At 42.8% G+C, this 14,161-nt stretch overlaps 1 protein-coding gene across 1 annotated transcript; it reads right to left on the bottom strand.

Moving 5' to 3' along the window:
- Positions 1 to 1,669: 1,669 nt before the first annotated feature.
- On the bottom strand, positions 1,670 to 14,002 carry adck2 (aarF domain containing kinase 2). The gene is made up of 8 exons (XM_072484664.1): positions 12,467 to 14,002; positions 10,371 to 10,517; positions 9,062 to 9,190; positions 6,162 to 6,257; positions 3,704 to 3,955; positions 2,728 to 2,856; positions 2,329 to 2,382; positions 1,670 to 2,230 (listed from the first exon to the last, which is right to left on the bottom strand). Exons 1-8 carry the CDS (start codon positions 13,487 to 13,489, stop codon positions 2,093 to 2,095), a joined length of 1,968 nt encoding a protein of 655 aa, XP_072340765.1. The 5' UTR covers positions 13,490 to 14,002; the 3' UTR covers positions 1,670 to 2,092.
- Positions 14,003 to 14,161: the final 159 nt, after the last annotated feature.

Here is a 14,161-nt window from a genome sequence, read left to right as displayed (position 1 = left end):
AACAAATAAATTGGATCTTCACCTTTTGAGCAATGTCATTGGCCTATGATAATGACAGGGTTCAGTAGTGCGAGTTATGGTACTAGACCAGCCAAAGCAGCAGTTCCGAGTTCAAATCTCTACTTGGTCAAGTTGTGAAACTTGATTCAATAAATATGGTAATATCTGAACTGGCAGACAAAAAATAACCCAGAAACTGTGGGTTATCGTTAAAAGCTCACTGATAGTCTCAGATGCACATTACGTGATTGTCTACCATAGCAAGCCATTCAGTTATTAAAAATAATCACTGTAGAAGAAAGCCCAACATCTTCTAAGGGTAACTAACAATAGATAATAAATGTATCTTTACCAGTGTCACCCATATCCAGAGAATTATTTTTTTAATAAAACTGTGTCATTTTCTAGGAATTGCATTCATAGTTGTGGCCTTGTGACTTTTCAGATGCTTATGACACTTTTATACAATTTCATAGGGCAATAGTAATCACAGACCAGTTCTCAGTTTCATTTTGGAGTGATTGTAGTATTTATTGTTAAGCACGTGATTAATTTGATAGTTTGACAGGGCTCTGAATGAATGCTGGCTACTGCAGGCTATGAAAATGTAGATAATCAGTGATTTTCACTTTACTCAGGAATAACAATAGCTTCCAGGAAATTTCACTGCAGTCAATAATAATTTATTAGTGTCACAAGTAGGTTTACATTAATGCTGCAATGAAGTTACTTTGAAAATCCCCTCGTCGCCACACTCACCGCCTGTTCGGGTACACGGAGGGAGAATTCTGAATGTCCAATTCATCTAACGAGTACACCTTTCGGGACTTGTGGGAGAAAACCAGAGAACCCGGAGGAAACCCACGCAGACACAGAACGTGCAGACTCCGCACAGACAGTGACCCAAGCCGGGAATCGAACCCGGGTCCCTGGTGCTGTGAAGCAACAGTGCTAACCACTGTGCTACCGTGCCACCCATAATATAAAGCTGACTGTATAAGCAGTGACCGATCCAATGTCGCCTGTATTGTTACCATCCAAAAATAACTCTAAAAATACAGACTGTTGTCAGAGTTGTGCATCTCCACTCCTTTGTGATATCCAAATTATTGAAAGCTGCTTTTCAGATTCCCACCCATACAAAATATGATCAAGCTTCCCCACTCAGTGTTTCCCTAGAGTCCTCCACACTGTGAGTCTTAGCTGTGGCTCAATGGGTAGCACATTCCTTTGAGTTTGAAGATTGTGGGTTCAAGTCTCACTCCAGAGATGAGAGTACAAACATATCAGCATAACTCGGTGCAACATGGAGAGAATCCTACACTGTTGGAAATTACGTCTTTCTGTTGACATGTTAAACTGAGGCCCCATCTACCCTCACAAGTGGACATAAGAGATCCCATGGCACTATTTTGAAGAGCAAGGGATTTATCCTCGATGTCTGGCCAATCAACATCATTAAAAGCAGATTATCTGGTCATTATCACATCGCTTGCCATGTGCAAATTAGCTGCTGCATGTCCTACATTATAACAGTGACTACCCTTCAAAAGTACTTCACTGGCTGTGAACTGTTTGGGGACATCCTGAGAACACACACACAAGCATTTCTTTCTTTCTCTCTCATGAAACAGAAGGGATGACACGATTGAACTCAGAGACATAGAGAAACTGTTGGGTTGTCACATTTTATTAATTTATGATACAGAGTTCTTCACTTGTGCACCTTTACCACAACATTATAACCCTCCCCACTTTGTTCTAATTACATTGACTTGCGTCTTTGAAAATCATGTTTGTTCAGTCTGTCAGTGCAATGGGACGGAATTAATGTGTTCTGACACTCTGCACATTCACACATTTTATTTTGCACTTTTTGCTCTCAGTTTCACACTGGGATACATTAGGAATTATTCTATAAATGGACTTCTACCGGCCTTGGCATCAGCCTGTACTTAAATAAATTATTAAATCCCCACTATCACGACGATTGAACATTGAATAGATGTAGAACTCTGGTAGATGTATTCTCTCCGCTCCTTTCCTTTGGAAGGGTGGACAAAAATGCAATGCTAGGCAGCTGTGACTGCCGCTACAAACCTGTGGTGTTTTTCAGTAGAAAAGGTCTGGCCACTTCCAGCAAGTCCAACCTGGGATTGAGAGAACGACTTAGGCCCTCCAAGACCATAAAGGCAAAGATGATGGATGCAATGTTACTTCGCACCTTGACCTGGTGTTGACAAACATAAAGTGCAGTCATATTTCAAATCAATCAATCAAAAAAAAAAAAGAACTACACATATATCCAAGCCCAGAATTCCACTCTACCTTGTGTGCAAGGAGTGTTTCCAAAACCTGAGACAGTAAACTTGCAATATGGAGCTGAGAAGATAAGAGGAAAAGTGTTAAAAACGAGATCAGCCACCACAGACATATCACTAGGCAATAAACAATCCTTTCCTCCTCCTTCAACAACCAGGAGTAATAACCAATCTACTATTCTATCTGGTAGTAATCTCATGGGCCAAAACGAACTACACAACTGCAATATTCCATGCAGTCACTTCACTGTGTGACAATTAAGTAGAAATCAGCATTATTACTATAAATACATTAATTAGTGAACTCTGAATAAGCTTTGTGATCTGGCATTGCCAGCTCCGCATAGCTGCATTATATCAGTGTGGCCTTGACTCCCTTAACTAAGGAATGCTAGTGTGCTAATACCTCTCCCAGAGAACCAGTCTTCATCTTGGCTTCGCTGAAGAGCTTTTCTATTTCAGATTTAAACAGTTGAATGTCCCGGCATTCACTGGTTCTGGCCTGGGTCAGTACTAATTCTGCAACCTGTTCACCCTGAAAAGAATAAAACACAGAATTACACATTCTGAAGTTGAAATGTGGTAACCCTGCATGCAGTTTGAGTATCCCACCCCCAACACATTGCCTCTCAAACCAAAAGCCCAGCTTTGAGAATGAAGAAATCAGAAGCATGGCGAAGAACCAAATGAACAGGAAACCAAATTGGATTGAATGACTTGAAGAGGAAAGATCAGTAGTGAACGATCACCATGCATTACAAAGTCAATTATGCAAGCAAAACTGTAAAATATTTAATACTGGAATTAATTTACCCCATATTTACGTTGCTGAATGATGCTAAACCCATACCAGCAAATAGCACTACCTTTGACCATATCAGTTCATCTCAGCAACAAGAAGCTTTCAACTTTGACTGGGCCAAGAGAAAGGCCAGTGTGAGGCCCACAGTGCAGAGGAGAATACCTGTCATCTCTTCCTGTACTGCCACTCCGACAAGCAAAAGGCAGATGGATTTACCCGTTCCTGCTGCCACTAACACATATTGCTTAAATTAAAGCTAGCAATTCTGTTGCAGCTCGTTACCCCACAAAGATGTGTGTCATGGTTTGATGTCCAAATATTACAATTTTGTGTCAAGTAAGTGCAGAAGGAAACGTTGAAAATTCCAATTTCCAAGTGGACCAAAGTGATAAATTGTTTGCCTTACTTAAAGGTGAATAGCAATTTCACAACTTGAAATCCTCAGCTAGATTAAACACTGTGATAAAAAGAACCACAAGCCATGTGGCCTACATTGTCAGATAGTATGTATCGCTCCCTTGCCTGGTCTTTTGAGGATGGGGTGGTGCACATAGTGGGACACAAATTCGCAGATTCATACCTGCCCTTCAATTACAGCAGTGAAGATAGCCTTGAAATTATGCAAGTCAGATGGCTGGAGCTCAGTAGCAATGCCAGCATCCAGAAGAAGAAGCTTCAATGGAAATTGAGATGGATGCACATTAACAATGAGTGTATCACATAAATCTACAATGGTTGTCCTGTCATCATTTTGTAAGTTGAACTGATCAGCCCCCTGGATGAGGATATTTCCAGGGTGAAGGTCTCCATGAATAAAACTATCCACAAATACCTAAGGAAAGACAAACAGATCAAAAGACAAATAGGTTAATAGGGGGCAATGTCACAATAACACAGAAAATGAAAGGGTTCTTTTTGAGAATCATTAACTTGGTATACTTTGGGAAAAGGTCTCTATTGCAATTTGAGTTGATACACTGTTCCTTCCATCAGTAGGCTCTCTCCTATTGACTGAAGCCACTTTTCATGCTGCTATATATATTGTGCCACAACACTAGGGGGAAGCACTTCCTGCACATGAGCCGATGCAGTGTCAATGCCCGTGACTGTTTAAAGACAGGAATGCCTTTAAGTGCAGCTTGGCTTTGTCAGTGAACATATTTTTGCAAGCTGCTGTCTTGTAACTGTCTCCTTTACAACAAAATTAGTTAGTGGAAAAAATTGTAACTAGTCAGACAGCAACCGTTTTGTCCATGCAAACAGTTTTAAACAGTTATTCAAATAGTGAACACAAGATTATCTGGCTGTGACAGCGAGCTATTTTTTCCCCAGCAGCCAATTAGTGCTCTCAAAGGTAGAGTCTCACCAATGGTGACATTCAATTAAAAAAATTTAAGAGAAAAAAACATGTCTCGATATGGGGCTTGATACCAAGACCAGGATTAAGAGTCCCATCATTTACCAACTAAACTAGCCAGGCTGCGAGCTGGCCCCGCTGCAGTGTGGACGCACTGCGACGTCGAGGAGGCCCCGCTGCGTCGTCGAGCTGGCCCCGCTACTTCCTTCACCTCGGATTCCAAATCATTCCCCGATCCTTCCCATGCTTTTCCTAAACCTATACACTTTCTTTACTTACCTTACCCTCCCTCAACCCCAATTTATCTGTGTGTATTCCCACCCAATCTCCTCACTCATCCCCATGCTTCATCACCCCATTCCCCTCCTCATACTCTCATCACCCCACACCTGCATCTCTTCACCCATTCCTATTCCTCCTCTCCCTTCATTTTGCTCACTTCCTTCTTTTTTTTCCTTTCCTACCCCTCTTGGCCCATTTCCTCTTCACCTACCTCTCATTTCAATTATTCCCTTATTTACCAAGTCTGTATGTCCAGAATAAATGCATTAGGCTTTGAATTTCCATGTCCAATACCACAAGGGATTGCCCAGTTTTAATAAAATGGAATTTGACTTTTTATTGTAAGTCAGGGGCCCAGGTGTTATCCCTAACATCGTAAGCATCTCTCTTTGCATCAAATCTTTGCCTCACCATGAGCAACATGGTCTATCACAATCAGTGAGCAGTGTCGTGGCGGTAATATCTGCTGCTCTTACTTGCTCCAGATGATGGTGCTGTAACCTCTAAAAAGCAAGGTTATGAGGTCAGGTAAACTATCTAAACTGGGGCTGTGGGAGTGAATGAAGCAGTTTTAGGGAAGGTCGGCAAAGAAAGAGTGCACTGATGGAATGCATGAGAAGCAATGGGGAAATGATGTGGAATAACAGTTCAAGGTTTTTACTTGAATTGCTCCCTCAGACTGGCACAGCAAACACACTTAAAGAAACATATCAGCCGGAATTCTCCGGTCCTCAGGATTCACTTTTCCCGCTGGCTGTGCGGGATCTTGGCGGCGTGGGGTGGGGGACCAGAGAATCCCGCCCATTGTTTCCTCCGACTAGCCGTGAACAACACTAAGGAAGACAAACAGCAGGTATATATACACATTACATTATACACATGCATACAAATGGATAGACACATTTTGTACGCTCTCTCACATGAGCCAAATGGACTAAAAAAGTTTCCAGCTGAACTCCAGTCTCAACTAGGGTTTTGGTGGATGGAAATGCCTCAATTGGCCTCATTGTCCCTGAGTGAGGGAAAGAAAGGAGGATCAATCACAGCGATCCTTCCTGGACAATGCTTGTATATAAATGTCAGGCATAGCCAAGTGCTGGTTTTGTAATGCCACAGTGAAATAATCTGCCAACACTCACTGTCCAGCCACATACCCCAAAATTGGAAAGGTACTCAGCATGAGTCAGCACTTTTAAGTCAGAGTAAAATGTTTAACTGGTTACTAGCAATTGAGTTGTGGATGCAATTCCCAGCACAACCTTGTTTTCTCATATGCAATTGTAATTGTCATCTGGTTCAATCAACAAGTATTTCCCATATTCTCCCATCCACCTTTTACATAATGTGGAGCATCACATTAAATGCTTTGTTGACCCATGACCATTTGTCCCCAAGTTACCATCTTCAGCAGCATTTCCATCCCGACTCTTGCCAACCTCTGTTTCAATGTGTTGGGTACATCCTTTGTCAAGTAGATGGAGATGGGTTCACTCTCCTAAAACACAACGGACACAGAAGGATTACGAATCGTGTGACCTTTCATGATAGCATCCAGTGAGCATTTTATTCAATATTGAATGTTCTGAGTTTTGTGTCCAGACTTAGAATATTGATTTATCAGCCAAAGAATGTTGTTTTGTAGGAGATACTGAGCCAAAGCTATTACCATGTAAAGCTTACACATTCCCAGTGTAAATATAGATTGATGTGAGGTGGCTGAGAATACATACTTCAAGGATACTTCTGCTCTATACCTTTGGAGGCTGGCTTAAACACCAGTTAACTATACATTGGGCAATGCATAAGATCACAAGACAGCAATAATTTAAATATGTAATTCACCTCATTTAGTTTGTCTTTTCATTTAGAGGAGGGATTGCCTCATACCACGGAGCACATAAGTGTTTAAATCTATGCACATATTAATTTGCATATATATATTTTAAGTTTTTGACACAGATTTAGGATCCATCCGCCAGTGCGGTGACAGTACAAAGAACAACCCACCAATTTAAATCTGGAAAAACAAAAATACAATCTGCGAATAGGCTCCAAATGACCTGGCCTTTGAGGAGATTTCAAGGGCTTGTGAGCTGCAGGTTGGATACCATTGATTTAGGTCCATAACAATAAACCCTTTCAGACTATTTTAATCTAGTGGGGCAGCACGGTAGCACAGTGGGTAGCAATGTTGCTTCACAGCTCCAGGGTCTCAGGTTCGATTCCCGGCTTGGGTCACTGTCTGTGCGGAGTCTGCACGTTCTCCCTGTATCTGCGTGGGTTTCCTCCGGGTGCTCTGGTTTCCTCCCACAAATCCTGAAAGACGTGCTGTTAGGTAATTTGGACATTCTGAATTCTCCCTCTGTGTACCCAAACAGGTGCCGGAATGTGGTGACTAGGGGCTTTTCATAGTAACTTCATTGCAGTGATAATTTAAGCTTAGTTGTGACAATAAAGATTATTATTAGTGCTTAGTCCAAAGCCCAGGCGCATCTACTCCCTTTTTGAAAGCGGAGTCCATATTCATTATACTAACTGGCATTCTACTTGTTTCACAAGTAAACTGTATGTGAAGTACTTACTCCCATGTACTTCTCTTTTGGTTCAACACAAAACACTTGGGACCAAAATCCCATCATTTCTGTGAAAATTTTAACTCCCTGGATCATGTTTCTTTTTCTTATTCCAATGAGAAATTGCTGTCCCTGGACCCATTTTCCTACTATGTATGAATGACCAACAGGTCCATATTACATAGATTGATATTTAAACTTGAAAAGAAAGAATCAGAACACAAAAAGAGTAAATTTTCAACTTTACTGTACATGCGGCAATCTGCGATTCCCCCACACATTATAAGCAGCTCCAATCTTTATTCCATCAAAAACAATGGAGTGATTATCACGGTGAGGAGATGTTCTATCATGATGAGTCGTCCATTCCTTCAGGTTACCGCCCATGCAGTGAAGATGAAAACTTACCATATATTCTCTATCCTTCTGCATTTTGTGTTCAGTAAGTTTTGCAACATTTTCCTTAACCCGTCCCAAACCCTACCTCACACTTCCATTGCTGCCTCAGGTGCATGCCATCTATGCATTAGGCAATATTTATCTTCATTGTTCCTGATTCTTACTGGCCTGCATGTATTGTCCATGGACACAAATGCATCCGCCTCCATATCACTTAGTTGGCTGGGAATATTACGGATGTAGTCCATTCTAAAGGCTGTTAAGAGATAATTATTTAGAAACTTTGCTCTGCAATTAAGCTCACCAGTTTTATCAATGAGGCAAAGAATCAATATTTTCCAGCAGCATGTGCTAAAATTTATAATTCCCCTTTTTTTCAGAATGTATTAAATATAGGTACCATCACTATTAGAACCTCTTAAGTATAGTCATTTCACTTAAGTTATGATAGTTCAACAAAATTAGATTTCTTTATTTTGGAGAACAATTAAGAGGCCATTTTAAACTTACCAGTCCTGTAATTGATTGTGCTCCTGTGTAAAATGAGATCTTACATTATCCCTTGAAACTTGTGAAGACCTGCTTGCAAAGTTGAGAATCCTTATGTAAAACTAGAATACGTTTTTTGTCCACACATCTCTACGTTTTTAAATAATTTTCCTAACCACATATTTTTAAAACGTTATTAAGACACGTGTATTTATTTAGTACTTTATCATTTCCAGTAATCTCAAAGGACTTTTGCAGAAATAATTTATTTTGGAGTACAGTCACTATATTATGCTGGGTGTTACTTGACACATGATTAGTATCAGTACAACTGTTCTGCTGGAGGAAGAATTCTTCCAACCTTCAGCTATCTTCAAGAGTTAGTTTTGTACTTGTGCTGTAGTCCTGAAATTGTAAATTAGTTACCATTCATTATTGTGAACTGCAGTAGGTTTGGAACTGGTTAAACAGATTGCATAGTATATTCCCGCACTACATGTGTCACAGGTAGTGAAATAATTGTTATATTTCCTTTATTGAGTTATCCTCAGCACAATAGTATCAACTCCTTCTTTTCCTGTGGTTAAATTCTCATCTTCATCTCTTTAACCTGTCAGGAATTAAGAGCTTAGTGAAAACCACCAATTTCAAACTATGGGCGGGATTCTCCAGCCGCGTTTGCCTGGAGAATCCTGCCCGAGGTCAATGGACTTTTCCATTGTCGGCATCTCGCCCGTGGTGTTTTTTGTGGCGGGCAGGGTTGGAGAATGTAGCCCCATGTTTTATTGCTCCAGCAGTGCACATTTTAGCAACAAATTGTAATTTAAAAAAAAAATACCTCAAAGGTTTCAACCAGAATTGTTCTTGTGACAAATGGCCTGAGCGGTATTGGAAACTTGACAGATTCCACATCTTGAAAATTCTCTCGGAACCTCTCCGTATTCTTTGCCTCGTATCTCAGGTCAATCTGTGGGGTAATGCCAGAAAACAGTGATTAGTTTAGATAAATACACTTTGAGGTGTGTTATTAGAAAGAAGTAATTTCTCACTAATTCTGTTTCTGAGTAAATCCCAAGTCAAACAAATACTTACGAACCTGAGAAAAATCATAAGGATCAGAGAGGAAGATTTTACATTTAATTAAAGGGAAATAACAAAGCTTTCAAAAACAAGTAATCCTGCCACTGTTACTTTGGGATTTTGATTTCTAATTGTAGATGTTCCAACAACTATCACAAACTGCAGACAATCACAAAGTAGCACGGCATTTGCAAAAGGAACAGGCAAAACTCAACAACTGAAGTTCCAGCCAAGTACTTCAAGTGCTTCAGATTGAGTAGGTTCTCAGCCCATGTTTGGGTCTTTCCCAAGAATAAAAAGACTACACAGTTAACTATGATTAAAATAAGCATTTTATTGAGAATTATTTCTGATCTTATTAGTAGGGTTCAATGGTTACACATGTTACTTTTCCAGTTGGGGAAGGAATGCAAGATGGCAGTTCAAACCAAGTTTGCTAAATGTTTATATGATCTGATTGGTCACTACCAGTAACTTGCCACTTTAGCTTTGGCATTTATTGTTATTGACCAATTTTGGATTGTTAAATTGTCAAAAAATGTAAATGTTTTCATTGCTCAGTTTTCTGCTGCTTAATTGTTCTTCATTTTGGTGATTTGATGCATCAGGGGCTGGTTTAGCACACTGGGCTAAATCGCTGGCTTTGAAAGCAGACCGAGGCAGGCCAGCAGCACGTTTCAACTCCCGTACCAGCCTCCCTGAACAGGCGCCGGAATGTGGCAACTTGGGGCTTTTCACAGTAACTTCATTTGAAGCCTACTTGTGACAATAAGCGATTTTCATTTCATCAATGTTTAGTCAATGATATATGTTATTATTTAACTTTCATGCTCGCAACTACTAATTTCACCCATCTGATGTACACTGATTTGCAACACTTTTAGCCATATGGCGTTTAGAAATGTCACGTGACCGATACATATATTTCCCGAAAAGGTTTTTGAAGAGCACTTGAGTTGCAAGTGGAATGGAAAAGAATACCCCTATTAACTCGCTCTCCTGCTTCCTCCTCACAGATTTGAGAGAGATCATGGTCAGAACCTGATGGAGTTAATTTGTGCCCTCACCAGTCGTGTCATGAGCCTTTCAAACTCTCCCACTACTTCAGTCAAGTGCAGCCACTTCAAACCCGGCAGAAGATCGAGAACCCAGCTTGCTGCTTTCATCAGCAGCAGATCCATATTGACTTGATGTGCTATCCCAGGATGCAACACCTACAAAAAGAAACAATTGTGAACCTCTGGGTTGTAGAATGGCTCCACACACCGCCTTGCTCTGTAGCCTGATATTATAAACAACCCAAACATTCCGGGATGAAAATGATCTCTTTCTGAAAACTGTAAATTATCCCAAAAAAATCATTTGGATCAGTTTGGAGAACTCAGCCAAGATTACAGAAATGTTGAAAATTCTGCATTAACTGACACTGAAATTTAGTCCAACTCAATGATGGCAATTGTGTGGACTGAAAAGGTCATCATGCTGGTTGCTCTTTGATAATGGGAATTAAGGCACATTGATCCTACAGGCTTGGAGCATCACCCTGCACTGTTGCAGTATTGCAAGAGTCCTTCCTGCTCATTTCCTTTCATCCCATTTATTAAATTTTTTATTGTTTTGGTCATTGGACCCAGAATCGGGATGTGCCTTCAAGCAGAAGGTTCAAAGTTGAAACTGCCTGCTTGCCAAGGCAGGGTGTTCCCAGGCTTTGTATTTTGAAAAGGAGACGCCAAACTCTTCGGCACAGAGTGCATCGTAGGAAGTCGGTTCAATTGGTTAATCATGATGGGTTGGCCAGGGACCCTGTTTTACCTGACAACAGTCAATGATAGGTTCTCTCAGAAAGCATCACACTGGAACCAAGCAGAAATGAAAGCAGTCTCTTTCTCTCTCTTGCTTGCTGGAGTGAAAGAACTGCTCAGAAGTGAGTACCTGGCACATCCTTTGCTGTAAACCTGAAATAATGCAGAGAAATTAGAGAACCTTGCCAGAGACTATCTTAAGCCTAGAAGGAAGTACCACCGAAACAATAGCCTGAACTAGGGGGGGGGGGGGGGGGTTTGGAAAGTGGTAGTAGATATCAGTTATATTTTCTGACCATTTAATTTTAATGCTATACATAATAAAAAGTTACTTGTGTTACAGTTAGAAACCTGGGGCAAAATTCTCCGTAATCGGCGCGATGTCCGCCGACCGGCGCCAAAAACGGCGCATATTAGTCCGGCATCGTGCCGTCCCAAAGGTGCGGAATCCTCCGCATCTTAACCGGCCGAGCCCTAACCTTGAGGGGCTAGGCCTGCGCCGGACTGATTTCCGCCCCGCCAGCTGGCGGGAAAGGCCTCTGGTGCCCCGCCAGCTGGCGCGGAAATGACATTGCCGGGCAGCGCATGCACGGGAGCGTCAGCGGCCGCTCACGGCATCCCCGCACATGCGCAGTGGAGGGAGTCTCGTCCGCCTCCGCCATGGTGGAGACCGTGGCGAAGGCAGAAGGAAAAGAGTGCCCCCAAGGCACAGGCCCGCCTGCGGATCGGTGGGCCCCGATCGTAGGCCAGGCCACGGTGGGGGCACCCCCCCGGGGCCAGATCGTCCCGCGCCCCCCCCCAGGACCCCGGAGCCCGCCCGTGCCGCCTTGTCCCGCCAGTAAGAGAGGTGGTTTAATCCATGTTGGCGGGACAGGCATTCCAGCAGCAGGACTTCGGCCCATCCGGGCCGGAGAATCGCCGGGGTGGGCCCGCTAACCGGCGCGGCGCGATTCCCGCCCCCGCCGAATATCCGGTGCCGGAGAATTCGGCAACCGGCGGGGGCAGGATTCACGCCAGCCTCCGGCGGGGGGGTCGGAGAGTCTCACCCCTGGTGACTGGAGTTTATTGGGCTCAACCAAGGACCTCGGGTATTTTAACTAAAATCTAATTTCACCTATGTTGTGACTCCGAGGAGGTCAAGTGGGGCTGGAATTGACCGTGCCCTAGCCCAGGGTGTTGTGACAGTACCCAGTCTGAGATCTGCTTGTGTTTTAGGAGTTTTATTTTATATCTAATAATTTGATGCAGACATGGTGTGCAAAAATGCAAAACCTTTTTTTCCATGAACTTCCCTCTACTCAATTACAAAATGCAAATGTAATTTAGACTACACAGGTTGTACTCTGTAGGAATTATAATACCTTGATAACCACTGGAATGAGAGAGTGCTGCTCTGCTGTTGATTCAGGGTGAAGGGTTGCCTTTCCATCCTCCAGTTCTGGTGTTCCAATGAGCGCCTCCGCAGTTTCAGACACATTTTGGGGATCATGATGGCCAACTTCATTGATCTGATCCGGAAAATAATTCTGTTTTTCACCAAACATATGATGAAATATCCCTCGAAGCCCAAACACCTCCCAGGCTTCAAATTGGTCCTCTTTTTCAAAGCTTTCTGCAAGTTTCTGAAATTCAGAATTATTGATGCTCTTTGGATCACTGTAAGCTCTATAGACCTGAGCAATGGAACCCGATCTGATGGGTTCCTTATTTTCAAACTGAAATATGTTCTTCCAGCCTTCCCCAAAGGCCCTCTTCATACTATATTCAGTGTAGTTCCAAGGGTGTGGCGTGACATGGACATGAAGTCTGGACATCTTATCACAGAATTCTGCTGAGAAGAGGTCTCTTCTAGTGCTGAACCACTGGCCCAGTTTAATAAAAGTAGGGCCTGCAGCCTTTATGGATTTCAATAGCAGATCACACCAAAACAAAGCCAAACTGGAGGATGTAAAACAAACTGGATACAGCAGCAACAAAGGTCCAAATCTTAGCAGCAGGATCACAGCTCGGACAGACACATGGACAGTGAAATGGAGCTTCCAGAACAGATCTTTCAAAAATGAGCGTGTAACCCTTGAATTTGGCCGGTGTAGCACTTTTGCCTCCACAGTGACCATCTTCTGGGAGTTTGCAACTGATGAAGCTCCGAGACCTAGGCAAGCAAGAGTAAGCTTGGGTAAATTCTTCAACTTGAAAGATGCTTTCAATGCAGGACTGCCTGATATCAAGACAGTGGCTCTCAACATGGGTCTGAACATTGCTGGAGATATTCTACAACTAAAGAGAAAGGCTGCCATCCTATAAGAACTATGTAGCCCAATAAGATTTATATTGAGGTTACAAAAACAGAAAATACTGGACAATCTCAGCAGGATTAACAGCATCTGTTTTGAGAGAAGGAAGCTGACATTTATTGTGTGGATGACTCTTTGTCAAAGATGATTCAGGTCGGTTCCAGATTCCAGCATCCGCAGTAAGTTGCTCTTATACCGAGGCCAGGTAGCCAACACGCACTATTTATTGTTCCTGATTTGCATATGGTCCAATGTAGCTCTGCAAATTTCCATTTTATCAGCAACAGCGTTTAAAAACGCCAAACTGCCGTCTCATTTCTTCCAACAGTCAATCCATTCATTCCCAGGAGATATTGAAGAAGATTCACGGGGTCAGGACGGCCTCAGCGGGGTGTTCTGGTAATATTCCGCCTGAATGAATCAAGCAACGAAGCTGCGCTGGGATAAACCGCAGGGAACGATTCAACAGGCCTCTCTCTCTCAGGCCGGCTGCTCCAGCCTCAATGCACCGCTCCTCTCCCTGCTCCTTCCTCACTGCCACCCAGAGCAAGAACCTCCTCCTGACTGCTTTTCCTGAGCCTCTCCCCCCCCGCACAACAATCACCTCATGCCCAGAGTAAGACACTGCGCACGCGCACAAACCTGCCTTACCTCCGATTGGTCCCAGACCCCGCCCCCGCCCCGCCCCGCCGGAGGTTTCGGGCCGGTCCCCAATACAGGCTGTGTGGAGGTGGAGGGCAGGGATCTGATCAGGTACGACCC

Source organism: Scyliorhinus torazame, chromosome 19 (genome assembly GCF_047496885.1).
Source record: "Scyliorhinus torazame isolate Kashiwa2021f chromosome 19, sScyTor2.1, whole genome shotgun sequence".
Taxonomy (NCBI): domain Eukaryota; kingdom Metazoa; phylum Chordata; class Chondrichthyes; order Carcharhiniformes; family Scyliorhinidae; genus Scyliorhinus; species Scyliorhinus torazame.
Note: the sequence above shows the minus strand (reverse complement) of the source record. Positions and strands in the feature narration are given on the sequence as shown.

Bases quoted from the DNA above. Each gene is read 5' to 3' on its own strand.
- adck2 (XM_072484664.1), bottom strand. From the start codon at position 13,489: ATGCTGTTAATCCTGCTGAGATTGTCCAGTATTTTCTGTTTTTGTAAC. The intron at 10,518-12,466 runs GTATTATAATTC...TTCTTTTTGTAG, and splicing joins TCATTCCAGTGGTTATCAAG to GTGTTGCATCCTGGGATAGC. The intron at 9,191-10,370 runs GTGAGGGCACAA...ATTACCCCACAG, and splicing joins AAAGGCTCATGACACGACTG to ATTGACCTGAGATACGAGGC.